Source organism: Mustela nivalis (genome assembly GCF_964662115.1).
Source record: "Mustela nivalis genome assembly, chromosome: 6".
Lineage (NCBI taxonomy): Eukaryota > Metazoa > Chordata > Mammalia > Carnivora > Mustelidae > Mustela > Mustela nivalis.
The window spans coordinates 91,857,678-91,883,758 of NC_139025.1; the positions used below are offsets into that span (position 1 = coordinate 91,857,678).

Sequence of the window (26,081 nt, forward strand, 5' to 3'; positions counted from 1 at the left end):
ACAATGGAAAATATTTCCACAATCATCAAAAGAAAAAAAAAACAACTTTGGGTTGAAATAATTGACTCTGAGCAGCAGTGGGGCATTGATCAAAAACTCAATTTTAGGTGAGGATTTTTACAGGTAGGAATGAAATGCTTCAGGAATGCAAAGTCATTTTTGTTGAACCAGTAGACACTACTGCTGGAGAAAAATCATTTTGTTATTAGCAGTTTTTAATATTCTTTTACTCATAAAAAAAGAATTGGTACCAGTATAATGCATAACACACCTAGTTAGGAATGAGCCTGGCGAAAGCAGCATTCTGTAAATTACCTTGTCCTGGGCATCGAAATATTTACAATAATGAGGTAAGGCCTTTTAATCTGTTATACCATTATCTAGGTCAGGGGCTATTCTTTAAGTTGCGACTTTATGGTGAGAATAAAAGAATTAACACTGAAGAACTATGTGCAATTCAAGGCACATTAACCTAAGCATAAATACAGTCAATAAATTGTAAATGATAAACAATACAGTGAGTTTTGATAGAAAGTGCTAGATCCGTTTTATGAAAAGCCAATTGAAACCTCGTTGTCAGTATGTCTATGAGGACAGCATCAGTTGAAGTCAAGCCTGGTATGGAATCTTCTTCATTCACTGCTCGGGTACCGGGAACATCCCTTGCTTGGTCCCATGCAGCCTTCACTGGTTTTGGTTGCCCCTTTATGAGAAACGTTATGAATATGGGCAGAAAATTATTATTTTCTGCTTATGAAATTGATTAAATTTCCTTTTAAGTACCAAATCTTTATCATGAGAATTTGGAAGGAGGTTTTCTCTCTCCCATATGCTCTATAAACTGTTCACGGATGGATTTATTCATGCCAGTAAGGTGCTGGGGATGAAAAAGAAACTTCAACTAAAGAAATTCACAATCTACTGATTCCAGCTTCTCGGGAATCTGCCTGTTGGTCTTTTTGGAACACTTTTGTAGAAATCCAGCAACCCTTTTTGCAACGCTGTTTCTACAGAGAAGAGTGGTGGGGAAAGGAAGCGCAGGGATTTGTTGTGGAATCAGAAACATGCACTCCAATCTTCACTGGCACATCAAATTATGACCTACTGTTTTGAACATATGATCAGAAAGCAAGTTTTTTTAAACCCACACTATAGGACAAGAACAGCAAAGTATTTAAGACTTCAATGAGATCAAGAGGACAACTAAATGTCAGCACCACAAAGGAAACTTCTACTGACAGTTGTATTATCAGATGATCTGTCACAGCTCCTAACTCAGGAAACGAACAGGTGAGCCCTGGTGTGCTGCCGGGGCCAAGTGCTCTGTCTTGTGTACCCTGACGGGGCTGGACAAAGGTAGGGCATAACTCCTGACTGGGTATGCCAATACTGTTGCCACAGATAAAGCTGGCACAAAAGAAAGGAGTAACTCAAGAGATGAGGGTTTGGAAAAGAGAAAGGGAGACAGTCATTTCAGGTGTAGGCAGTCATGGGAGGTGGCAGGCTCAAACCTTTACAACTGCAAGACAGACGTCTAGCGTATACTAGAATTTCAGTGGGGTAAATGCAAGAGAGCAGGCAGAAAATACATGATCATGGGTGGGGACTGGTATGTATGTGTTCAGCCCATGATCACAGGCAGGGAAGGGGATGTGTGGGATGTGGTCTTCTAGGCGTTCTGCTGCTATCAAGGTTTTTCTGTCCTGGGGGTTGGAATATTCTGGTCACTGCAAAGCATTTTAGTAAATGCCTCAAGAAAATGCAATAGGAAATGAGCACAAAGGGTTTTAGCTAAAGCATGAGTTAAGCAGTGTTACCTATTTCTTTCTTTCTTTTTCTTTTAAAGATTTATTAACCCATTTGGTGGGGAGGGAAGGAAAGGGGGAGAAGGAGAGAGAGAATCTCAAACAGACTCCCTGCTGAGGATGGAGTCCAAGGTCAGGCTCTATTCCATGACTATGACCTGAGCCAAAACCAAGAGCTGGGTGTTCAATGGACTGAGCCACCCAGGTACCACTGTCTTGTCTATTTCTGGTCTTAACTGCTGGGGTCTATCGTTGAGCCAGAGGCTTGCTGATAGCTGCAGCTGCTACGGTGTGCCCAACTCTGTGTTTGGGATCTTATTCACCCTTCTTAAGAATGCTAGGAAGCATATTGTGTTATTCACACTGAAGACAGGAAAAAACTGAGGCTGAGAGGTACGGTGACTTGCATTAACCCATCGCAGCAGAATTCAGATTCAAACATTGGTATGACTACCTGTGTTTTCCCCCTTTCAAACTTTACATCATACAGTCAACTACAGAGAAGCCACATGGTTAGAACAACTAAATAATTGACTTAGTTTCAATAAATCATAGTTTACCAAATAAATGAAGGACGGAAAACACATATATGGAGATGAATGAGTGAGATTCCTGGGAACCTTTCAGAAAAACAAGACAGCATTTTAGTCATAGATTGCTTTTCAAAAAAAAGAAGAAGAAGAAGAAGGAGAAGAAAAACTTCGTTGTTAAAATACGTAAAGGATCAGTTAACATTGCAAGACAAGCAAAATCTGGATGAATTCTGTTATTATAATCACAGAATCAAAATATTTAGAAGGACAAAATCCTCAAAGATTTATTGTCCTCAGATTTATTCTAAGTTACTCATTTAACCAAGGAGAAAATTGAAGTCCAAGGATATTACTAATTTTATTTCAATTATCACATAAGATTCTTACACTTAGAATCTTTATCATAATTTGCTTAATTCATGAGCAAGTAAATTTTAATCTATTTTTCAAATCTTTACCTCTTACTCCATATTCATCATGAGCCCAAATAATTACACTGGTCTGGAATGCAGCTGTTCTATCCCCTTGATTTCAGTGCTAATGAAAGCTAGTTACTAATGGTATAAAGGCCAACGGGCACTTGCTTATTGGGGAAATTTCAGTGGCTTCGAAGTAAATACCTAAGTACCTATTACTGTAACTCAAAGTCCCTGAAAATCCAAGTAAGTCTCTTGCTACTTCAAATCGGTGTTGGACACAGTATAAGGAGAAAAGGAAAGAACCAAAATTGAATGTAGATCTGGACCATTCTGTCACTAAGCAGTTATGACATCATATCAACTGGAACCTTACTTTCATTATCTGTACCATGAAGGCACTGGGCCAAAGATCCCTCCTAGCTTTAATATTTTATAATCACTGTAGGAGATGAGAAGTCCCAACTAAATCATATGCTCCCATCTGGAGTTTGTAGAACTGCTGTTGGCTTTTTAAAAAAGAGATTAGAAAGTTTTCAAATGCCTTGAGGGTGTAGCCTCCCGAAGACTTCGATTTCCTGAGGGAAACCTTTTACTTTTTTAAATATGTCAACATATTTTATCTCTCTAAGCAAAGTATACTTCTTTCATTTTGTCAGGATTAAAAATAAATCCTGAAGGTACCACCAAGCAGGAATAGGACTGAAAGGGAAGAAAAGCAATGAGTAACAAAGAGAAACAATGCTTACTTTGTCCCTCTGCAACTTTCCACCCATGATAAGAAGAACCAGCTTTCTGCATCCTCTCTACTTAAATGGAGGGTGAAGACCACATTTAACCACATGCTCCACTGTAGGTGATAAGAAATTTAAAAACACTTTTCAGGGGCACCTGGGAGGCTCAGTGGGTTAAAGCCTCTGCCTTCCGCCTAGGACCCTGGGATCGAGCCCCACATCGGGCTCTCTGCTCAGCAGGGAGCTTGCTTCCTCCTCTCTCTGCCTACTTGTGATCCCTGTCTGTCAAATAAATAAAATCTTTAAAAAAAAAAAAACACCAACAACAACACTTTTCAAAGGTGGAGTTTATCTTGAACAAATTTTAGAGGACGCCTCAAAAAGTAAACAAAGTATGAGTGCAGAGCACTTGACTTTTCATCCATCCCTCTGTTTCGAAGGGGTCTGATCTCATAGAGAAGCCACTGGGGCAGGGAACTGGTTCATTCACCCATCCAATATATATTTCCTAGTTAATGCGAAGCGCCATGATAAATGCCAGAAGTGCACTGAGAGACATGATTCCTGCCATCCAGACTCCCATTATCTAGTTAGTGTCAGAGACTCACGTGTAAGCAAAAAAATCACAGCAATGTGTAATGTTCTTTTTTTTTTTTTTAAAGATTTTTATTTATTTGTTAGAGAGAGAGAGATACAGAGCGCAAGCACAGGCAGACAGAGTGGCAGGCTAGAGGCAGAGGGAGAAGCAGGCTCCCTGCCGAGCAAGGAGCCCGATGTGGGACTCGATCCCAGGACGCTGGGATCATGACCTGAGCCGAAGGCAGCTGCTTAACCCACTGAGCCACCCAGGCGTCCCAGCAATGTGTAATGTTCTAAAATGGAAGAAGTTCAACGTGTTATATAGAACATAGAAGGGGACAATCTTAACTCCGAAGAGGAAGGTGGGGAGAACTTCATGGAAAAGATGAGTTTGCACTAGGTCTTGACAGACTGAGAAGGACACATGGAAATAGTGTGCCCAGAGGCACAGAAGCAGAGAAAGGAAGGGAGAGGGAAGGAAGGAAAAAAAGGGAAACTGTTATAAAACAATTTTAAATTCATTTCCTCAATCTGATGTGTATGACCTAGGATCTTATTTTCATTGTCATTTCCCTAACTGCTGTGAGGCACATACTCATTCATCAGTCAGACTTTCTCTTAAGCAGAGTGACTATTATCCTCTTTGCCTATTCTTTTTTCCTCCTGGACAGCTTTGCTTTCCTTTATGAATGTATATGAATTATTTATTTCTTTTCAGTGCTTATTCTGTATTAGTTGTAAATGTTGCAAATATTCTTCCCAGCTTTTCCTACTTTTTTAAAAAAATGATATCATTTGTCATAGTCAAGTGATTTTAATTTTAATTTAAATTTGATGTTATTTTAATATAGACAAACTCACCAATCTCCTTCATGGTTTGTGTTTTTAAGAAACCCTCTCCTAACCCTTGCCTTTCTACTAAATCCTTTCTCCAAAAAGCTGTAAAGTTTTGCTTTTCGTATTTCAGTTTTAAATCCACGTGAAATAGATTTTGCCCACGAGGTAGTTCTGACTTCATTTTCTCTTTCCACGTGGATAACCGATTGTCCTGGCATCATTTAACGAATACCGTAGCCTTTCCCAGTCTTTGTAGTGTGAGCTGTTACAGCTCGGATTCCCTGGAAAACAGCTGGAGCAGACAATCCCATGGAGGAGGTTTAGTGGAGAGGGCTTTCCAGAACAACCCTGGGATAGTGAGGGAGACAGGACCCGCCAGGAAATGCAGGGGCAAACAGAGCCCTCAGCTGATCACACACAGATTCTGAAGCTGGGATGGTCCTTCAGAGTGGTCCGCACCAGGTGACAGAACAGTGCCACGGTCACACACAGAGCAGGCATTGGGTGGGGCTGCGCCTGAAGAGTGGGTGGAAGCTCTGGAAAGGCCGCTCCCTTGGAGAAAAGGTTGGGCTTCCGGAGCCCCTCAGCTGTAAGCCATCAGCCTGCAACACTCCCAGCAGCTAAGAAAACCAAGGTCTTGACCCAAATAGGGGGATCTGGGTGGCCCACAAGACACCCACTACAGGGCCTCTGTCACGTGTCCTGTTTCTAATTTTATTGGCTACTATTCCTTTGGACTCTTTCTCCTACGATATAACTCCCAGACAGGTCTCCTTCTGGTGCCCTGCATATAATGCAATTTGTCAAAGAGCCCCCTTCAGATACATAGCTGTAACTATACCAAAAACTCCAGATTTGTCAGACTCTATGCAGTTTTGTGATGCATCTTCTCCCTTGATAGGAATATCTATTACTAAAGGAGCCTCGCTTTTTGTGTGAATCAGCCACATGACTCAACTAGCTCAGAATCAGTATGTCATCAACTAAAGCTGAAACAGAAATCTCTTGGGGGCTTTACTTGTAGGTGGATATTTTAATCTAACTGCAGGATGTTTTCAGTATCCTCTTGACTTTAATCTTGTTACAGTTAGCTTAGGAAGAACTTAAGAGGCTTTAATTCTGTCATCTAACACCTCTTTCCATTTCAGGATTTCTCTGAAGTTGGTTAAGAATGCCAACAAGATACTGAAAAAAAAAAAAAGATCCGAAGAGGACAAGGGGCAGGGATGAGTCTTGGGACATGCCAGGGACACCTGCTACAGTTCCACCTAAGTTCCTTAATCAAATGGTCACCTGGCGGCAGACCCAGCCTGTTTTAATACAGTGCTTGTCTTCCTAGTTGCCTGGGGGCAGGAAACGTCCAGTAATCTGTGACACTCTTCTCTATCAACTGAAAACTCAATCAGATTCATCTAGTTTTGAGCCCACAGTGATTTGGAATCAATCCCTTGTTACCACTAACACCGACACCAAAACAGACCTGCTTGATTCTTAACCACCTTCTTCAACCCATCATGTTCTCACCCTTGCCAAACCTACTTGCCTTGAAACACAAAGTTCGACCCTTTCCAGTTCCACACCTAGAAGAGGTGACAGTAAATAGTGCCCCTGGGGGATGAAAGCATCTGTGCAGCTTCCCAGTTGTCTGCAGAGAATGTCCACTTCGCCTTGGACCTCTCTGGCACGGAGGCGATTAGGCTCAGTAAGGATAATTCACAGGTGATCTTTTTAAGGCTGCCATTTGCAATCACTGAAAGACTGTTGCTACTAACCTGTTGCTAAGTCTAAGAGCTGGAGAAGTGGTCCCTTACTCCCGGACACATAGCTAGTGACTGACAGTAGCGGGGTATGAATCTGGGTTTCCTGATTTCAAGGCAGGGACTTCCTCCCCAATCCTGCTCAACTAAACGGGTGTGTAAAGAATAGTCTGTTTCACTTGAAAAGGGGGGAGAAAACCCACAATGAAAGGCATGTGAGTTCTCAAAGGGCAGGCTTCGTATCTCTGAAAGGAAAATACTGCCCAAAGGACACAAGGAAGTGATTTTGGGGGGTTATCTGGGTAGCAGAGTCAGCTGAGTGCTGGACTCTCGGTTTCAGCTTAGGTCGTGGGATCCAGCCCTGTTCTGGGGTCCACAGTGAGCATAGAGTCTGCTTGGGTTTCTTTCTCTCCCTCGGCAACACCCTCCCAACCCTGCTCTCTCTCCCACCAAAATAAATAAATAAATAAATAAATAATCAAAAGTTATCTTTCTCCAATAACACAAAGACTAACATTTGACTACTTCTGCAGCAAAGAGGCAAACGCTTTCTTGACTCAGGCTCTTTGTGAGATCAGCCATACGTTATCGTGTGATTTTCCAAGACACTTTCTCTTAAAGGAATTAGAAAGATAATGACAAAACAGTAGCACAGCTCTTTAGAATAAAGTTGATGCGTGATTGCAATATCTTAATTACTTCGCGGATGAAATCTTGTAACCCCACCAATATTTGCTGAGAACATAAAACTGATTATAGAAGCTACATCCCGAAAGCTTAATGGAAGCTTAAATCCAATTTGGAGAAGTAGCTTCTTGGAGTATGTGGCTGCAGTAGGAGCTTGGCGGGCACTGACAGATATTTGAAGACATGTGTATTGAGGCCAGAAAGGTTAATACTATTATTAATGGTTAAAAAAAAAAAAGTTTTGATCACAGCAACAAATGTCAGACAGGAAAATAGTCAAGAATAGCACTCTCCTTTCCTGTTTAAAGCAGTGCATAAGGAAAATTAAAAACATGCTCATATTTATAAGCATCTAGTTCCATATATCTGATAAGTTCTATAATATTGAAAATCATTACAAAAATGGCTAAGTGGAAATTCAATGATTTCTTAAGAATAATTCATCTACCCCTGGGGATAAAAATATATGTTTATAAAAAAATAAAAAATTAAATTAAAAAAAAAGAATAATTCATCTACATCATTTCCCTCTAATAAATATTTCAAAGTTTTGATTTTAAAGACTTTGCATCCATTTAATAGAGTTTTACATTCATATAATTGTTTATGTTTTCAATCTTGGTTTCTATGAAAGTGATTAAGCACAGACAGCTCATCCCTTTTCCCCAGAATTTCTGATTCCATAGATCCAGGGGATGGAGCTTGAGAAACAGCATTTTAGCAAGTCTCCAGATGTGGCTAATAATGGTGCTTGTGCAGGGGCCACACTGTGAAAACCCCTGTTCTGTACCACCCTGGCCCCCCCACTGCTTCCCATAATCACGTATCATTTGGTCATTGGTGAATCTCTGTACACAAAAAATAAAGTCATTCAACAATTAATTATTGAGCCAGCACTTCCATAACATATGCTGTTACGACATCAGATGCAATGCCATATATCAGAGGTACAAAGATAAATAAAGCTTAGTATCTGCATCCATGGACTTTATATTCCAGACCGACATGTAAACAAATAGTCATGATGCGATGGGATAAGCCTCAGGTGTAATGGAAATGTTCATTCTACAACGAGGGGAATCAAAAGCCTTTATGATGATGGAGATAACACTTCAAACTTTTTAAAAAACTGTTTGTTTTGAAATATTTTTAGATTTACAGAAACGTTAAAAAATAGAGTTCCCCTATATACCTTAAACTCAGTTCAACATCAAATAGATGCTGACATTTTGCACACACAAGGTTAGGATGGATTTTGAGGGGGGCACAGGAATTTATCAGGGTATCCCATGTAGAGAAATAATATATGAATAAAACCACTGAGACAGGATATACTACTACTAATACCTAAATATTTTTGGAGAATTGTGTGCTAGACATTGTACCAAGCCCTTTAAGCATTTTTATCACTTATTCCTTACAAAAATTCCTAAATAGTTAATATATTACCTACTAGCTGGATACTACTATCACTCCCCTTTCAACGAGGACATTGAGGCAGGTGCCAATCTTCTTAGTAGGTAGCAGAACTGAGATTTGACAATCAAACGTTCAACTTTGGCATACACATTCTTAACCAGTCCAGTATGACTCAGAAATGGAGACATCTACTGCATATTCAGATTAAGTTATATTAGGGACAGTTGTAGGGACAGGGTTCTGATAGTGGAAGCAGAAGACAAGACAAGAAAGGGAATGGAAAATGCTAGATAATACTGTGGTATGCAGAATCCTAAAATAGTCTTCTAGGATGTGTGGGGGATGAGGGGTGGTGTGGGAATAAAATAAAATAAAATAAAATAAAATAAAATAAAATAAAATAAAATAAAATAAAATAGGTCTCCTAGATTCCTGTCCCCTGGGGACCATACCTGGAATAATCCCCTCTCCTTGGGTAAGGAGGGCAGAACCTGGTGGAGATGATGGCATATCACTTCCATGATTCAGTTACATTATATGACAAAGGCAAAGGAATTTTGCAGATGTAATTAAAGTCCTTGATGTTACCATACTGCCACACTGGTTTGGGACCTCAAATTTGCAGGTCATTTTCCATGTCTGTTTATTGCTTTCCTGGCCTTGACTTCTGCTTTCACTCTTAGAACCCTGTCCCATGGCCCATTCTTTAAGGATCCTGCTCTGATAGGTAATAACAGGAGCTTTATGAGCAAATTAACATGGCTTAGTTTGTGTGTAGCTTTTGGAAATCAATCACATAGCCTCAGCTTCTACTGGTATTATACACAAGTGTTCCATCAACAGTGCTTTCTTCTGCACAGGGCAACGTCAGTGGTGGGCATCAGGCACCCAGCAAATGGGCCACATAGGAGCCTCTGAATCACAGCCTACAAGAGCAATAAGCACCTGCCAGGCCTTCTATTCCACCAGCATGCTGGGTCATAAAGTGTACATTGGCGCAAATAGGCTGGGCTTTGTCCATGCCTAATGCAACATGGTTAACCTGTAACCAATAGAACACAGGAAACAGTGAGCTGCCTCTGGTTTCCATTTCAAGTTTGATCACTTGACTCCGCCTCAGTGACTGGCTTTGAGAATAAAGTTGAGTCTCATTTTAAGATTTAGAAAAGGTCTGTTCCAGTAAAATCAAGCTTTTTGTAAAGTTATTCTAATCAAAAGAACACTTTCTTTGTTCACAAAAATACCTGGCTCTGAGGACCCATGTTCCATTTAACTTCATTCCCACCCTCTTGGTACCTTCAGATTCCTAAACTATGCAGAGATTAATAGTTATAAGGTTGCCTGAAAATAAAACATCAACTACCAAAATAATATGATAGTATGGCATGAAACAATTTTCATTCTGTTTAACATAAGGCAAATGGGGAAAATTTCCCTGTTACCAGTTTGAAAACCATGTTTTCCAATCATTCATCCACCCATTCATTCATTCATTCATTCATTCACAAAAACATTCACTGAATACATGCCATGGGTCAGTTACTGAACCGGATTCCAGGTAAATAAGATGAATGTGACACCATTCCTGTCTTTGGAGAGACCCTTTATTTATTTTTTAAATAAAAACAAGGACACATCTGATTCAATTCTGATGTGTTCTATCACCAGCAGAAACAGGTTCCATATGAAGATGATGAGACACCAAGAACTCGATCAGAACAAACCCACTTCTCTCTGCTGTATGGCATACTATTTGAAGGGATATTCGGTTTAATACCATTCTGTTTAACTAACCCTAGGCGAGTCTGTTACTCCCGGTTACTGCCCTGTCACCTGTAAATTGGAGGACTGTTTTTAATAAAGTCAACAACCACAAAAATCTAATTAGGCCAATACATATTGACTATTTTGTGACATACTACTCAAGAAATAGCAAATCATCCATCCAAAGTGTAAGATAGGGCTCTATATCTAAAAGCTTCATGGGAACTCAAGACTGACATATAAAACAATGAGAAATTATTAATAAAATATAAATATAAATAGAATAAAATTTATTAAAATACAAGGTTTTAAAAAATTTTAATAGTTAAAAGTATTATTATACATACTAACATAAGAAAATCCCAACAATAGAGATCCAAAAAGGACAAAAAAGGGTATGGAAATCAGAAAAGACAAGATAACTTTTAGCTGTAGAAACTAAAAAAGCTTTGTAAAGGGAAGGTAGGATGTCAGGTGGTTCAGAAATAAGTGGTAGGAAGAAATGGGGCCTTTGTTTTTCTTTTCTTTTGCTATATCGTTCTTTAATTCATGATTTCATATTGGAAAGGCATTAGTATTAGAAATACAATTCTGATTTCTTTGTTAATTAATTAAAAATTCCCCTGGTTAAATTAAAAAACTATGGGGTGAACCAGTAGTAAGCTACACTCAGTGGAGAGTGCATTGAAGGTAGCATGTACGATCTAGTGACACCTTCAAAACAGTAGAGACCACTGAAGGTGTAAGTGACTTAAACAGAAGAGACTGAAAAAAAAATAAAAAAACAGAAGCAACTGAAAACACAAGCAAATGTAGAAGCTCTAGTTGCGAGCAAATCAAGAAATCTACATAGGATAACTAGCTGTAAATTATTATTTGTAGCCTCATTCATCACTGGAAAACACCAAAAAGAGTAGATTATTAAAATCATTTCTGCTGGGGTGCCTGGGTGGCTCAGTTGGTTAAGCATCTGCCTTCCGCTCCCGTAATGATCCCTGGTTCCTGGGATCAAGCCTCACTGTTTCTCCCTCTCCCTCTCCCCTCTGCTTGTTGTACTCTCTTTAGCTATCTCTCTTAAATAAATAAAATCTTTAAAAAAAAATCATTTCTGACTCTTTGAGCCAATGATGTGTAACTGTAATAAGCTACTATTTTCTAATGTTTTATGAAGTATTTTCATCGACATCATTTCATTTGATGCTCAAAAGAACCCTATGGTTTGATATTATTCCTTCTAGTAAATGCAGTCAGGGGAGTAGCAACAGGGTGCAAAATTAGTATTTCTCTAGCTCTACCAATTTGGGGGCTCCCCTCCCCTCCACACAATTTCTCTTAATCATTCTAGGAATCATGCATGCTCAGGCATGCAGTCCTCCCCACCACCACTGCTGTCCCCTCTCTTCTGATGGCTTCAGGTGGCTCTTGACACTGCTAGAATTGTTACCAGCACTGCTGCAGCTAACATGCCCGAGGGGCCTCCCAAGGCACTACTGCCTATGTCTTCCGCTTCTCCACTGCTCCTAAGGACGAGGTAAAATCTGGTTCATTCCAGCATGTTCCCTGTGTTCCCGTGCTCCAAGAGCACCTGGAGTTGGGACTCTTCGTCCACAAGTCTGTCACACTCTATTAACGAAGACCCTGCCTTCAATATATTCAGAACATTTTAGTAAAATTTCTCTTTAAAATTTCCCAAGGCTTTTTTGGTGCAGTTCCCTCCTCCCTATGAGCCAGGTGTGAGTCCAGGGGGTTGCGTCAGCAGAGAATCTGGAGGCCATGCATTACGCTATTTTCAGCGTTGTCCCTCCCCCGCCCTCCCATGTGCCTCAAATCCTTGGGAGGAGCCCCGCCCTGTGGCCATCCTCTGAGCACTCAAGCAAAAACCTCTTGACAGCTCTAACCATCTAATTATCCAGACATGCCTAGACTTGTGTCTGAATCCTAGGGAGGCCATGCTCACGCTCCAGCGGCGCGTTATTTGCTCCCTCTGCAATTCCTCGGGGCTAACCTGGAAACCTACAGCTTTAATCAACCACAAGATTATTTTTGGGTCCTCCCTCCAAATGCAAAATTCAACCTCAAAATCTTAACTTGGATTTGAAACAAACAAGGAAAAAATCTACATCATAACGTTTTAGGAAAAGTACGTGACACCTAGATGATCCAAGTTACGGTCTTTCATGGATGAAATTGTGTTACGTAAGTCACGGAAATCTGAATCTCAAATTCTAAAGCCCCACTCACTTGCTTAGCACAAAGTCCAGTTTTTTCCTCAGGTCCTTCCTCCCCAGCTCTGTCCTCCAGGGGTCCCACCAGGTTTCCGTGCTCAGGGGCCAGCTTGCCATTGACACCCTCTGTTCTGCTGCTCTTTGCCCTTGGGTTTCTAACAACCTCTATTCTCAACTACTGAAGCTGGCTTGGTAAGAAAGTTCCTGCTTCTCCACAAGCACCCCAATGTTTATAGCAGCAATGTCCCCAATAGCCAAACTATGGAGAGTCAAGATGTCTGTTGACAGATGAATGGATAAAGATGTGGCAGATACATACAATGGAATATTACTCAGTCATTAGAAAGAATGAACTCTTACCATTCACATTTATATCGATGTGAATGGAACTGGAGGGTATTATGCTGAGCAACATAAGTCAATCAGAAAAGACAGTTATCATACAGTTTTGCTCATATGTGGAGTATAAGAAACAGCACAGGGGTGCCTGGGTGGCTCAGTGGGTTAAAGTCTCTGCCTTCAGCTCAGGTCATGATCCCTGGGTCCTAGGATCGAACTCCGCATTGGGCTTTCTGCTCAGTGGGGAGCTTGCTTCCCCCTCTCTCTGCCTGCATCTCTGCCTGCTTGTGATCTCTGTCTGTCAAATAAATTTCTTAAAAAAATCTTTAAAAAAATAGCACAGAAGATCATAGGGGAAGAGAGAGAAAACTGAATGGGAAGTCATCAGAGAGGGGGACAAACCATAAAACTCTTTACTACAGGAAAAAAACAGGGTTGCTGCAGGAGGGGTGGGTAGGGGGATGGGGTAACAGGGTGATGGGCATTAAGGAAGACACATGATGTGATGAGCTCTGGGTGTGAATGAAATACAACTGATGAATTATTGAACTCTACATCCTAAGATAATGATATATTACATGTTGGCTAATTAAATTTAAATTAAAAAAAGAAAGTTCCTTCCTCTCTTGAACAGCTCCTCTATACTGCAAGACTCCTGGGCTTCTGATGACAAAGTTACTCCTTCGCTTCATGCCAGAGCCCCTTCCCCCCAGTGTCTAGAATCACTCGTAGGAAGATGAGGAAACGTCTGTGAGCAGACTTTTGGCCCAGACTTATTCCCTCATGACACTTCTCCTTCCACTGTCCATCATTCTTCCCTGTGGGCCAATATCCTTTAAGGACCCCACACTCCCTCTATATCCTATACATGTCTGAATCCTAATTCTAACCTAGTTTCAAGGTCTTTCCTATAAGGCTCTGGACCATCTAGAAAGTATCTGATTCAATGTACTCAAACAATCCACGACTGTGGAAAAAACTTGTAGGGCCTTCTTTTAAGAGTCCAGAAACTCTATAACATGCTCTGGCAGGGGGCTGAGGTACCTGGGCACAGAGCAAAACTCTAGGGGGGAATGGTATGGCCTAATATCACAGCCCGGAGGCCCCCAAAATGTACGAAGTAATATGGGTTGATTTGTGTTTAAGAACTATCTAACAGGAGCTACTGTCTTTGTAAGTGATCAGAAAGCAGATAAAATAAAATAGGCAGTAGCAATCATTTGCCTGACAAGAGCTATCAAGAGGAAGAAAGTAGACCCAGGGGGTATCCAATGTTTTCAAAGAGCAACCTCTCCCAGAAGAGTCCATGAAGAATAAAACATATGCCTTCCAAATCAGTACTCCTTTGCTTTATCAATCTGATAAAATGCTTTGATACAATTACCACATTAAAAGCTTATTTTTTTATGCCTTGACCTGTAATGCTATGAGGTAGAAGGTAAAAAACTATGTATCTATTATTTAAAAAATTGTTTTCTCTTTGAGATTTTTCAGCGGCTATGACTTGGAATCACGGTGTTAATTTTGTCATTTCTATATATCTTTAAAATTACTTTAGACAGGTGTGCGTGACCTGGGATTGCAGATTGCACCCTTGCTTTTAATCTTGTGCCCTGAACCCATGAATAGAAAAGAAGCAAGGGAAAAACAGTTCAACAGAAGGTGTGATCCTCAAAGCACAACTGGATATTGATCTGGGAAAAAAATTCATATACATAGAGCTGGCTCTGGATTTTAAAACATCAGATTTTGGTCATGGTCCTACCTTTGGAAATGTATTATCTGTTGAAAACCAGATTTTGATTGAGAGAAACACCCATCATTTATTCTACATGGAAACTGACTTTAAAATACAAATTGTCCATTGGTAGAAAATCTCTCTCATATTTCATGTGCTAATGAGCTATTCTTATTTTTCAGTGATTGAGAAAGATATTTTAAAATCCTTTTTGTGTTTTTCACAAAAAGCAACTGAACATAATGTGATAGCAATCATAGTTAAATAGGAGAGCTTTGTTTTTAAACACAAGCTAATTTTTTCTAAGTCCATGGAGAGAAAACTGTCACAAGATCTTCCATTTCTTTTGCTGCCTCCATTTTTGAACTTTCAACAGTAAGAGACAGTCAATCTACTTAAATTTAAAGGCCTACAGGTCACATGACAAAGAAATGAAACGGCGCCACTATCATTTATTTTCAAGATAACCGCTGTTCTGTAGCAAAACAGCCACCCTACATTCTTCTTTACCTTGTTGCTCATTTAAAACACCATTCTGTCTTCCTACATTTCTTGGTCTTGCCCCATCTACATCATCTTGTCTTCAGATCCACTCTACATCCTTTTCCACCCTACCCTTGGCCCTGGAAGGCTGACCTTGAAGACCACATCTGCCGGCTCCCTTACACCCTGCCCTGTGGTGGGTTCTGTTAGAGGTTTCGGGGGAGAAGATCAAAGAAGATCAAAGGAGAGAGATGCCAGGATCTTCAGCCCAACAAGCTTGGCCATAGGCCACCGCTGCTGCCATGTGGCCCCTCTCAGTGAAGCTCCCCTGTCTGGGTTCCAGTGACCGCGGCTTCTCTTATTCCTTCTGGCCAAGGGGTGTCCATTTCCTGTGAGGACCTTGTCTATCAGGAGCCTTTATAAAGCTCCTTCTTCTCTTGGTTTCTGGATAATGCTCCCATCTAGTCCTCACTGTCTGACTAGTTCTCCACGGGCTCTGCTTTCCCAGCTCTCTAGCAAACGCATTTGCCCGAATAACAGTGCAGTCTCAGAGTGGAGCTTCTCACCCCATTAAAGGACATGGGGAAAAACATAGGGAAGGGCAGTTTAGCTGTAATCCCACCACACACACTAACTATTCTAGGTTCATTTGTTTTTTTACTTAAAAAGTCATTTAATCACTCATTAAAAGGAGGTAGGGATATGGATGAGGGATGCCTGAGTGGCTCAGTGGGTTAAGCTGCTGCCTTCGGCTCAGGTCATGATCCTAGGTCCTGGGATTGAGTCCCACATCAGGCTCCTTGCTTGGCGGGGAGCCTGCTTCTCTCTCTGCCTCTGCTGGCCACTCTACCTGCTTGTGCACACACACACACACACACTCTCTCTCTCTCTGACAAATAAACAAAATAAAATCTTAAAAAAAAAAAAGCAGGTAGGGATATGGATGAAATAGGTGAAGGAGATTAAGACACACAAACTTGGGTACCTGGGTGGCTCAGTGGGTTAAGTCTCTGCCTTCGGCTCAGGTCATGATCCCAGGGTCCTGAGATCGAGCCCCGCAACAGGCTCTCTGCTCAGCTCCCCCTCTCTCTCTGCCTGCCTCTCTGCCTACTTGTGATCTCTCTCTGTCAAATAAATAAATAAACCCTTTTAAAAAAGTGAAAAAATATTTTTTAAAAAAAGACACACAAACTTCCAGTGATAACATAAATAAGCATGGGGATAAAAAGTACCACATAGAGGATACAGTCAATAATACTGTAATAATGTTGTAGGGCAGCAGACGGTAACTATACTTATCCTGGCAAGTAGTGCATAATGTCTTGAATTCTTGAATCACTATGTTATACACCTGAAACTAATATAACATTTATGTCAACTACACTTCAATAAGCAAGGGATAACCATTTTAAAAAGGTAGTTAAATCACTCTTAAAAATCATGTGACACATATACTGCGACCAGTGACATACTACAAAAATATATAGGGAAGAAGTTAATGCTCCTCCCTAATGTTTCTGGATTCTTCCCCTTCACCTTGTGCCCCATCTTCACCTTGCGTTGCATGCAGGTAAGGAATGTGAACAGGCTGGTTAGTCTTTTTCTACCCCTGTCTCCATGATATTCAAGTCCATACCAAACAGACATACACTCATATATGAAGAGGAGTGATACCTGTCTTGCAAAAACTTCTAGAATGCTATACATCATCTTGCCACTTGCTAGGTACAGACCTAGTTCAATACTTTGAACTGTCTCATGGTATTATATAGTAGAAATGTACCATAACTTATTTAATCATTTCTCTACTGATGGGCCTTCAAATTTTCTCAGCCAGTTTTGTCACTATGAACAACGCTAGAGTAAACACCCTTCTGCATATGTTTATTACTGCATCTATTTTTATAAACTAAATTCCAAAAAGTAGGGTTGCTAGGTCAAAGTTCCATATAGTTTCAACTGCCACCCTCTTACTTTTTTCCAAGTGTATAGCAACGTATTCCTTAATTTAATTCTCACATTTGTTTTATATGGATATGATATGGTTTAGGCAATTGCTGAACCTTATTTTCTCTCTTAACATGAATTACAGAGAACTTTCTACATACTATGTACTTTCTGTAGTGATCTTAAATGGCTACATTAATGTTATGAAGCTTCTTTAAATTTTTATGGGGCTTGTGGCAAACCTCAGTATTATTGTGGGAAGAATTTCTATCCACTCTCTGTAATACATGCTTAGAGAAATAAAAGTTTTGACTGTTGCATTAGATATTAAAAAATCTATTCAAAGTGTGCATCTCACCTCTTAATCAGTTGACATGAACTACATCTTTTGATGGCCCTTCCAACTGATCAAGTGACTCAAAATATCAAGAAGCACTATGCCCAGGGCATCTGCTTCCACCACAGCCTCTGTGGCTTCAAACAGAGGACAAAGATCATGGGATTGCTGAGGAGAGCACAGAAACGCGGGGCATTTTCCTAAGTGTGGTGAGTCAAATTCCATGTGATTCTTCTGGCATTAAGAGGGTCTATTTCAGATCAAAGGTAAAAAGAAAGCCATCAGAACAGGAAAGAATCTCAGCCCTCAGGACAGCTTAGCACCACTAGAGTCCTTTGGGCTGAGAAAATACCACATTGGACAAAGGCTTGGGAACATTCTACAGTAGTTTCCATTCCAAAATAAAATATTATAAAACCAATTCCAGAGGGAGAGGGTGGGAGAAGGTAGTGTGTGCTGGGGGTAGGGCATGGGCATGAGATGATAAATCTGGCCACCATTCCCTGTTAGCATATTCTCTACTTGATTATATCACCACCAGACAAGAAATTCCTGTGTGTAATCCTTAGAATGAAGACTCAAATAAGGAATTAAGAAAATGCCAAAGCCAGCAGGAGGTGGACCAATAGCCTCTGTGCTGCCTTTATGCTATTTCCTGTGTGGATAGTCATATGGGCCTTAACTCCTGTGAGAAGGAGAAGGGGATTTCACTCTTTCCTGGGAATTACTACATGCCCATAACACTCAAGAGTCTTCCAACTGGAAACAGATCTGATTACTTTTGCCAGACTTAATCTCTTACTTGAACAGTTAATGAGAGCTTTCAATAATCTTAATCACATCACTTCAATAAAATACCTCGGTGTTATTTCCACAGGAAATAAATGTCCACAGACCATAAACTCAACCTGGGTTAATAGCTAACATCAGAGACAGGTGGGAGTTGGATCCAGATAAAGGGCCACTGTACAGTGATCGTCAATGAATTATGCCCCTATATCCCCTCCACCCGCCATCAGGGCTGCCGGACACTCTCTGGGGCCTCTGCCGGAAAGGGGTGAGAAGGGAAATGAAGGGAAAGACAGGCAATTAGCAGCAGGAAAATTCTCCCATACATATGGCAGGAAGTCACTGAAGGATCCAGAATATGAAGAGAACTCAGACTATGGAGAAGGGGAATAAGTGGGGAGAAGAACTCAGGAACACAGGATATAAATCAAGACCCACTATTTGAAGAACACCCTCCCTTCACGCTTTTCAGAGGGACAGTGACAAGAGACAATGTTTGGATGTCCTGGAGGAAGGTCTCAGCAAAAGAGAAGTCACCCACACCAGAAGAAAAATTCTCTCCCACTCCTTTTCTCCTTCTTTCCAAGTCCTTCTTTTATCAGGTTAGAAGCACACGGTCGTGATTCTGAGCACTGGCTCCCGAAAGTGATACGGAGGGCTGGGGCCAAAGGAAGGGAAATGGTTCTGAGCAATTGTGTCCTGAGTTCAAGGGAGAGTGTGACCGCCCACTGAACTTATCACTCAGTGGGCTCATAGTCAGGCACCATAGAAACTGACTGTCCTCTGTGTGCCTGCCTTGACCCAGATACAGTGGAGCTTTTAAAATATTTTTTATATAGAAAAAGGGCAACAAAATAAAAAGATAGTTCTAAATTAGGAAAAAATCAGACTTACGGAAGCTCAATGTATTTAATGCCCAGTTTCTGAGTAAGAGACACACACAATCCCAGAAATTGGTGTGGTTTCTAAAAAAGAAACTTTAGAGTTGAAGGAGCTAGTCCATGCCTGAACTTCTAGAAGTCTCTTGTCTTATAGCTGCACAGACCTCCCTTTTGAAGAATTTCAATGGCTCCAGCAGCACCCATAGAGAGAATTTTCATCACTAGGGTTCTATAACACGACACAAAATCTGTAACTCTCTGACTTTCCTGGTGAAGCAAATGGGTTATGTGATGAAAGCAGCAATTCTCCTCAAACTAAGGTCTATATTGCAAAAATAAGATCAAAAGTATTTACGACATTTTTAAAGAACCATGCCTGGATCAATGATGTAGAGAAATTCTGAAAATGTCAAGAGTCAAAATGAATAGAAAGCTGTTGAAATTCCTCTTTCCTAGATAGAGATTTTTTATCACAGAAATTGTGTGTGATATCTTCTCTAACCTTTAGGAGACCATATATCATATTACGACCCATTCCCTAGATAAAGCGTTGACCACATGCTGTGGGAGTTATCCCGGAAGAGAACACATTGCCTGCACAGCGGCGTACGAAACCTTGAGCCCCTGGCCACATCGGCCTGGAAAATGTAAGGAATACCAGAGGGGTACCTTTTAGACACTGCCTTTCTGGCTCTTACTGAACCTGCTTATAGGACCCCCCAAATTGTTCTCATGTAAAATTTTATATCATTTTAAACACATAAGCCAAATCAACTCTGGAGCACCCATAAGTAAAACAGTAACAGTAAAATAGACCATAAATAAAAACAGAATAAACGTTACTTCATGCTTGTCTGGGAAATAAAGAGTCCAAAAAGAGAAAGAAAGAAAACCCGAACCGAGTTTCTTCAAGTTGAATTCATCCCTCTTCTAGTAAAAAAAAAAAAAAAAGGAAAGTTCTTACTGTAAAGTAATGACACTTGGAAAAGTGATTATTAAAAAAACCAAAATGAAAAACCTCTTACAACAGACAGATGAGCAAAGACACATGAGGCTTTTGCTCTTTTGCTTAGAGAACCCCAACCAAGAGCTACTCCGGCAGCATGAACAGCAGAATTTAGGTCAAGGGGCCAGTTATCCAACGACAGCATCTAAGGCAGAGACAAGTTGCTACTTCTTTCTGCTCATTCCTGTTTCCTTTGAGAGTCCTCCGTTAAGCAACCACGGAGGCAGCTTTAGAGTACGCCGAAGTAAAATATTTGTAAAAGACATTCACAAAGTATTGCTTCTGGAAGCAACTACACCCCGGAGCCTGGGAGTCAGCACCAGCCTCACCACGGCCACACTCCCCCCATACCACTCCCAGTTTTCTTGCCACAGCGTGAACGAACAAACAGGCCCAGGAGTTTGGGTTCACTGCTCAGTGGCGAGTCTCTGCCCAGCGCAAGCAGATGGCTGTCTGTGAGCTGCCCCGGAACAGATGTGAAGTAGCTTGCGCAGGGACTTACCTGGAGGCGACTGGTACTGGGGCCGAGCCGCGGTCTTCCCAGGCCCCAGGCTCTTCTCCAGAGATTCCCCAGACACCAACCGTGGTTGGCCTGCTCTGAGGAAGGTCGAGCCGGCTCCTTTGGTCTCCGTGACCTTTGCAGAGGACGGTGGCTCCAAGGTGTCAGCAGAGGAGGACCCAGAGAAAGCACTGCTCTTTCGGCCGGCAGAGTCATCAGGAGCCACGTCCCACTCGCCAGGCAGTGGAGGGAGTTGCAGGACCCCGTGATGCTGCTCAGGGCCGGGGAGCCTTGGAGAGAGAGGCGAGGGAACAGGTGCCATCCGTCTGTGCGTGCTGGACTGGGGGGATGAATTATTCAGTAGCATGCTGAGCGAGGCCGGGGCTGAGGGGGACGGCTTCTTCTCATGGCCTCCGGGCTGTGGCCAGTCAGGGCCGCCGGGGTGGGGCAAATCCAGAAAAGAGCTTTGGTGATCCCTCAGAGGCAGCCCAGCCTTCCGCTTGCCTCTGGCTTCTGGGACGGTGTGGGTGCCTGGTGTGCTTGGGGGGAAGCCCAGCCTTTTCCCCTCAGTGGCTTCATCTAACTTCTCGCTCTGTATCACCTTCAGCAGGACCTTGTTCACAGCCCCCTCGGCGCTGGCTGGAATGCATTCCCCGTCCGACAGCTGCCACGGCCTGTCGCCCAGCTGCTCCTGGCCCTGCCACCTGGAACTAGGAGTCCCAGCCTCGGCTTCTGGGAGGGTGAGCCAGTCTGCTCTGGGTATAAACTCAGCTTGGGCCGCTGGGCAAATGCTTTCCTCACTCTCAGGACCCGTTCTAACTACTCTTTGCACCTGAGTAGACAAATCCTGGACCTTGGCCACCACTTTGGAAATAGGCTTCTTCCTGCATGTATGCTCCGTAGACTTCTCCCTCTGGCCCCTCTTGGCCTCTGGATGCTTCTCAGAGTCCTCACGACTTTCAGACCAAGCTGTCTGCTGGTGCGGCAGCCGGAGAGGGCCCCTCTCCGGCTTTCCAGCACCATCGTCTCCTGGCTCTGTGGAGCTGCAGTCAGGGGGCAGCCTTCCGCGTCCAAGCCCCGTGTCCTCAGAAGCCTTCCTGAAGTTCCCAAAGCCACGGCTGGGATCCAGTGTCCTGGAGGTCTCTGGGGGGCAGCTCTGTCTCCACTGTGGGGAGGAAGTAAATGCCACTCTTGGGAGCGAGCTGCCTCTCTCCTCTAGAAGCCAAAGATTAGGCCTTGTTCGAGAAAGAGGAAGAGATTTGCTGGAACAGATCTGGTCCTTCCCCATCTGAAGAGCCGACTGCCGGCCCCCACGCCCTTTCCTTCTCGTCCTCTTCTGTGGAAGCCCCTCAAAGCTTCCTCTCCTTCCACCAAACCTCCGTGGCTTGCGGTTCCCATGGGCACTCCTCTTACTGAGACAGCCCACAGGGGGCTCCCCCGGCCAGTCACCAACACTCTGGAAAGAGTCGTCCTCAGGGGCCAGGCTCACGGACAGCTCCAGCAGCTTCCCCTCCTGGTTCCCCATCGTAATCCCCAGGATGTGGTCTGAGCTCAGCAGATTGGCCAGAAGTCTCTCCCTCTCAGCTGTAAGTTTGTACAGCTCAGTTAAAATGTCTTTTGTGGGAGTTTGCTTGAAAAATATGTCGCCTGGATGTTCATTTGGCTGCAGGCTGAGGCTGATGACGTCTGACCCCTCCCTGACTTGGTAGCAGTTATGAAACCCTTTATTGGCTCTGTCTAGAGTTACAGTGCCCTTGTATGAAAATCCTCTGACTTCCCCCCTTGGAAGATAGAAGCTGATGAAGCAGACTTCAGTAATGGGCTTACGCAATTGGAGGGTGCAGTGAGTGCCTTCCATTATGCCTACCTAATTATTCATGCCTTGGAGATGCTGGTCTGTGGTCAGGCTTCCCAGGCTCCGGTGGTGGGGCATGTGATGGTGGCTAGGCAGGGAAAGCAGCTGACAGTCATCTCCAGCAACAAGACTGTCTGGTAGAAGAAGAAGGAAAGAAAGCAGCTTATCTAACTGAATGCGTAAATCACACACCAACATAAATGAAAGCATAGCCATGATTTATCCTTCCTCTCTGGCTGATCTCAACCAAATCAACCCACACCAACCAGAGGCTGACTGCAACCTCTTCCCAACTCCCATTACTCCACTGGACCAGAGCTTTTTTTTTTTTACAGCTGAGAGATGGTAGAGTGCCCCAAGATGAAAGCTCCCTTCCCTACAAGGCAACTCCCCTTATACCCTACAGCAGGTCTGTCAACTTCTTTAGACTTCAGTTTGTATTTTCCTATTAAACACAGCTAATAAATCTCCCAGAAGGGGATATTTATTTCCCAGAGGAAAGAGGACTTTGGGATCCTTAGAAAACATAGTCATTTTAATAACTCCTTTTTGGAATATTACTGTGCCAAAAAAATGAGTGGAGTTCTTTTACTCTCCAAAAAGCACCTTCTAAGCTCTGAGATTAATTTTCTATTTAACTTAAAGAAGTCTTGGGCAAAAGTATTGGGCCATCAATTTGGAACCTTTTCTGAATACAGGTCATGTATTTTGCCAAAAGAGCTAAAAGTGAAAAATTTTAAGTTTGAAATTTAAATAAGTCATTCAGAACTCTTAGTCAAGGTTGTTTGGGTTTTTCTCTCCCCTACTTCTTGCCTATTTAAGGCCAGAATGGCAGAGAAAAAGTAAACACCTGTAAGTCATTGCTGGCCCTGTGTGGATTCCCCATTTCTTGACCAATGAAGCAGCTGAAATGTCACATAAGCAGGGAGGGTAGCTGTGTTTCTCTCTTAAGTTTTGAGGAGCCCCAGGAATATCTTTGTGGCTAACATCTCCACTCCCCACAGACCAAGCATGGAGCTTAGAATTCTGTATTACAACATTTCATTTCTTAAGTTAAAGCAATTCCCAGTCTTCAAGACTTCCATGCCTAAAAGAAAATCCCCAGGAAGGGTAACACAATAACCATTTACTAACCACTGAGATCTTAGTGAATTATTTTCCTCGGGTATTTTATACTCATTCTATATAATAAAAAATTTACATAAAAATACATCTTTAGTGGCAGAAGACAGAAAGGAGGAAGAGCTTAGTAATAGAAACTTCTTGAGGAAGACAGAAAAAGGTGATAAAAATGAAGGTTTAAAAAAAATACATACATCTGCTGGTCAACCCACAAGTGCCAGGAGAACTCAGAGTACTCAGAGAAAGAGAAAGTAGAATACCATTTTAAAGTGTTAAGAGAAAAGATGTGTTAACCCATAATTTTATATACAGTGAAAATATTCTTCAAAAATGATGGTGAAATAAAGTCATTCTCAGATGAAGATAGAGAATTAGTTGCCTGCAGACCTACTCTAAAGAAATATGCTAAAGGAGGCTCTTCAGAGAAAATGAAAAAAATAAACTTGTAACATCAAGAATGAAGAAAAAGGAACAAAAATGTTAATGTCTCTGTAAACATAGTATTATTCCTCTCTTGAGTTCTTTAAAAGATGTTTGACAGTTAAAACAAAACAAAACAAAACAACATTGTTTGGTGGGGTTGCAATGTATGTAAATATAATATACATGATAGCTACAACATTAAGGGGGTGGGAAAGGGACCTCTATTGGCAAAGTATAATAGCAATTTATTTCTGCCTACCCTGTAAAGAGTAAGGCATGCATAGTTACTCCCAAGAGCAACCACTAAAAGAGATATAATGAAAAATACAATTGATATATTAAAATGGAAGAATTTTAAAAATTCAAATAACTCAAAAGAAAACAAGAAATGGAAAATGAAAGAGAGGAACCAAAAAATAGAGGCAACAAACACAAGTAAATAATAAAATAGTAAATCCAAGGCTAAATATATCAATACTTACATTAAATATAAATGGTCTACACACAAAATTAAGAGACAAAGATTGTCAGACACGTCTATTAGGTAGTTAAAGTCACTAACTTGGATGAGGTTAATCAAGAAGAATGTACAGACCAAAAAATTCAAAGGTTGTAGAACAGAGTACTGAGAATACAAGTATTTAAGGGATAAAGGAGGGAAAAGAGGCTTTAAATAAGACTGAAAAAGAACATGTATTAGGATAATTCTCCATATTTTGTAGCTAAAGACATTAGGATTCAGTGGTCTAACTTCTTAGTGTGCTTTTAGTATAGGTCTGTAAATCCTAGCCCTAACATCCTTCAATCAGCACTGCCCAAATGAGACAAGAACCCATGCCTCAGAAACTAGTGTTAGATTAAATCAGAGGGCTTCCGTAATATAAGCAAGTCTTTCTTCCTCTGGTGACAATAACAGGAGTCACACACCCAGTTATATCTTAAAATTCTTAGCTCTAGCCTCATCCATCAACTTTTCTTAAATACCTGTTGCATTTTTTCTCTATTGATACACTTTCTTTTGCAGAGGAATGTATAAAAATAGCGAAAGTGATAACCATGGTATCGTATGATGTTGAAGACCTTTCAACTAGGGATCGAGTGAAAGATTGTAGAAGATAAAAGGAATAACCTTGGAGTTGTAGATCTCAACGTTGGCCATGTAGTTTGTGGAAGGATACATGGCAAAAATAAGTTCCTACTAATTATAAAAGAAAAATATCCCATTCTTGGAATTCTAAAATTTAAAAAAATATTGCAGAGTTTTACCTTGCTTTCAAGATAAAATACTCTTCTTCCACATTTGGGAGGTCCAAATCCAGGTGTAAAATGGTTTCTTCATGTCATGTGTTCATAATTTCTGAGTTTCTAATGATCATGTAAGCAAGTAGGGAAGATATTCCTAGTGTCTCTCTCTGTAGGCCTTATCATTTAACAAAAAGTTCAAACAAAAGGCATTATCTGCAATGAAATATAGGGATTGAAAAGTGAATTGCTTTAAAGTGGAGTTGCTTGAAAACAACAAGTTTCCTCCTCTGAATGAACAAGAGCACAGGTACTGACTTATCAGTGGCACAAAGATAATTTTCTTTGCCTGAATTTAGCATCTAGAGGAAATTAGAGGAAATGTATGGAAGAAAAAAAATTATTTCATATTTTCTGGTCTCAGGATGAGCTTCAGAATTAGCTTTGCTATAAATTTGAACATCCAAAGTCCAAATAACTTAAGACAAAGAACATGAACAAATCTCTTTCAAATACCCCATTCTCTTCCATAGTTTGACATCAAACTTGTTATGTACATCCTCCACTATCATCAATGAATAGTTACAGAGCTGTCTCTGGAGGGTAGAACTACTCACACTTTTCCCCAATCTCTCTCAACCAAAGAAAAGACTCTCAGGATTCA

General features: G+C 41.4%; 1 protein-coding gene across 13 annotated transcripts in view; it reads right to left on the bottom strand.

Moving 5' to 3' along the window:
* FMN1 (formin 1) overlaps positions 1-26,081 on the bottom strand; it is a gene marked incomplete at its 5' end in the record, with an annotated part of 414,033 nt that overhangs the window by 354,392 nt on the left and 33,560 nt on the right. For 11 of the 13 annotated variants that reach the window (XM_082734303.1, XM_082734305.1, XM_082734302.1 and 8 more), the window contains one exon: positions 20,779-22,764. The exons of the other annotated variants lie outside the window; for them this stretch is intronic. In XM_082734303.1, coding sequence (XP_082590429.1) covers positions 20,779-22,633 — 1,855 coding nt within the window. The remainder of the gene's footprint in view (positions 1-20,778; positions 22,765-26,081) is intronic. 13 annotated transcript variants of the gene reach the window in all.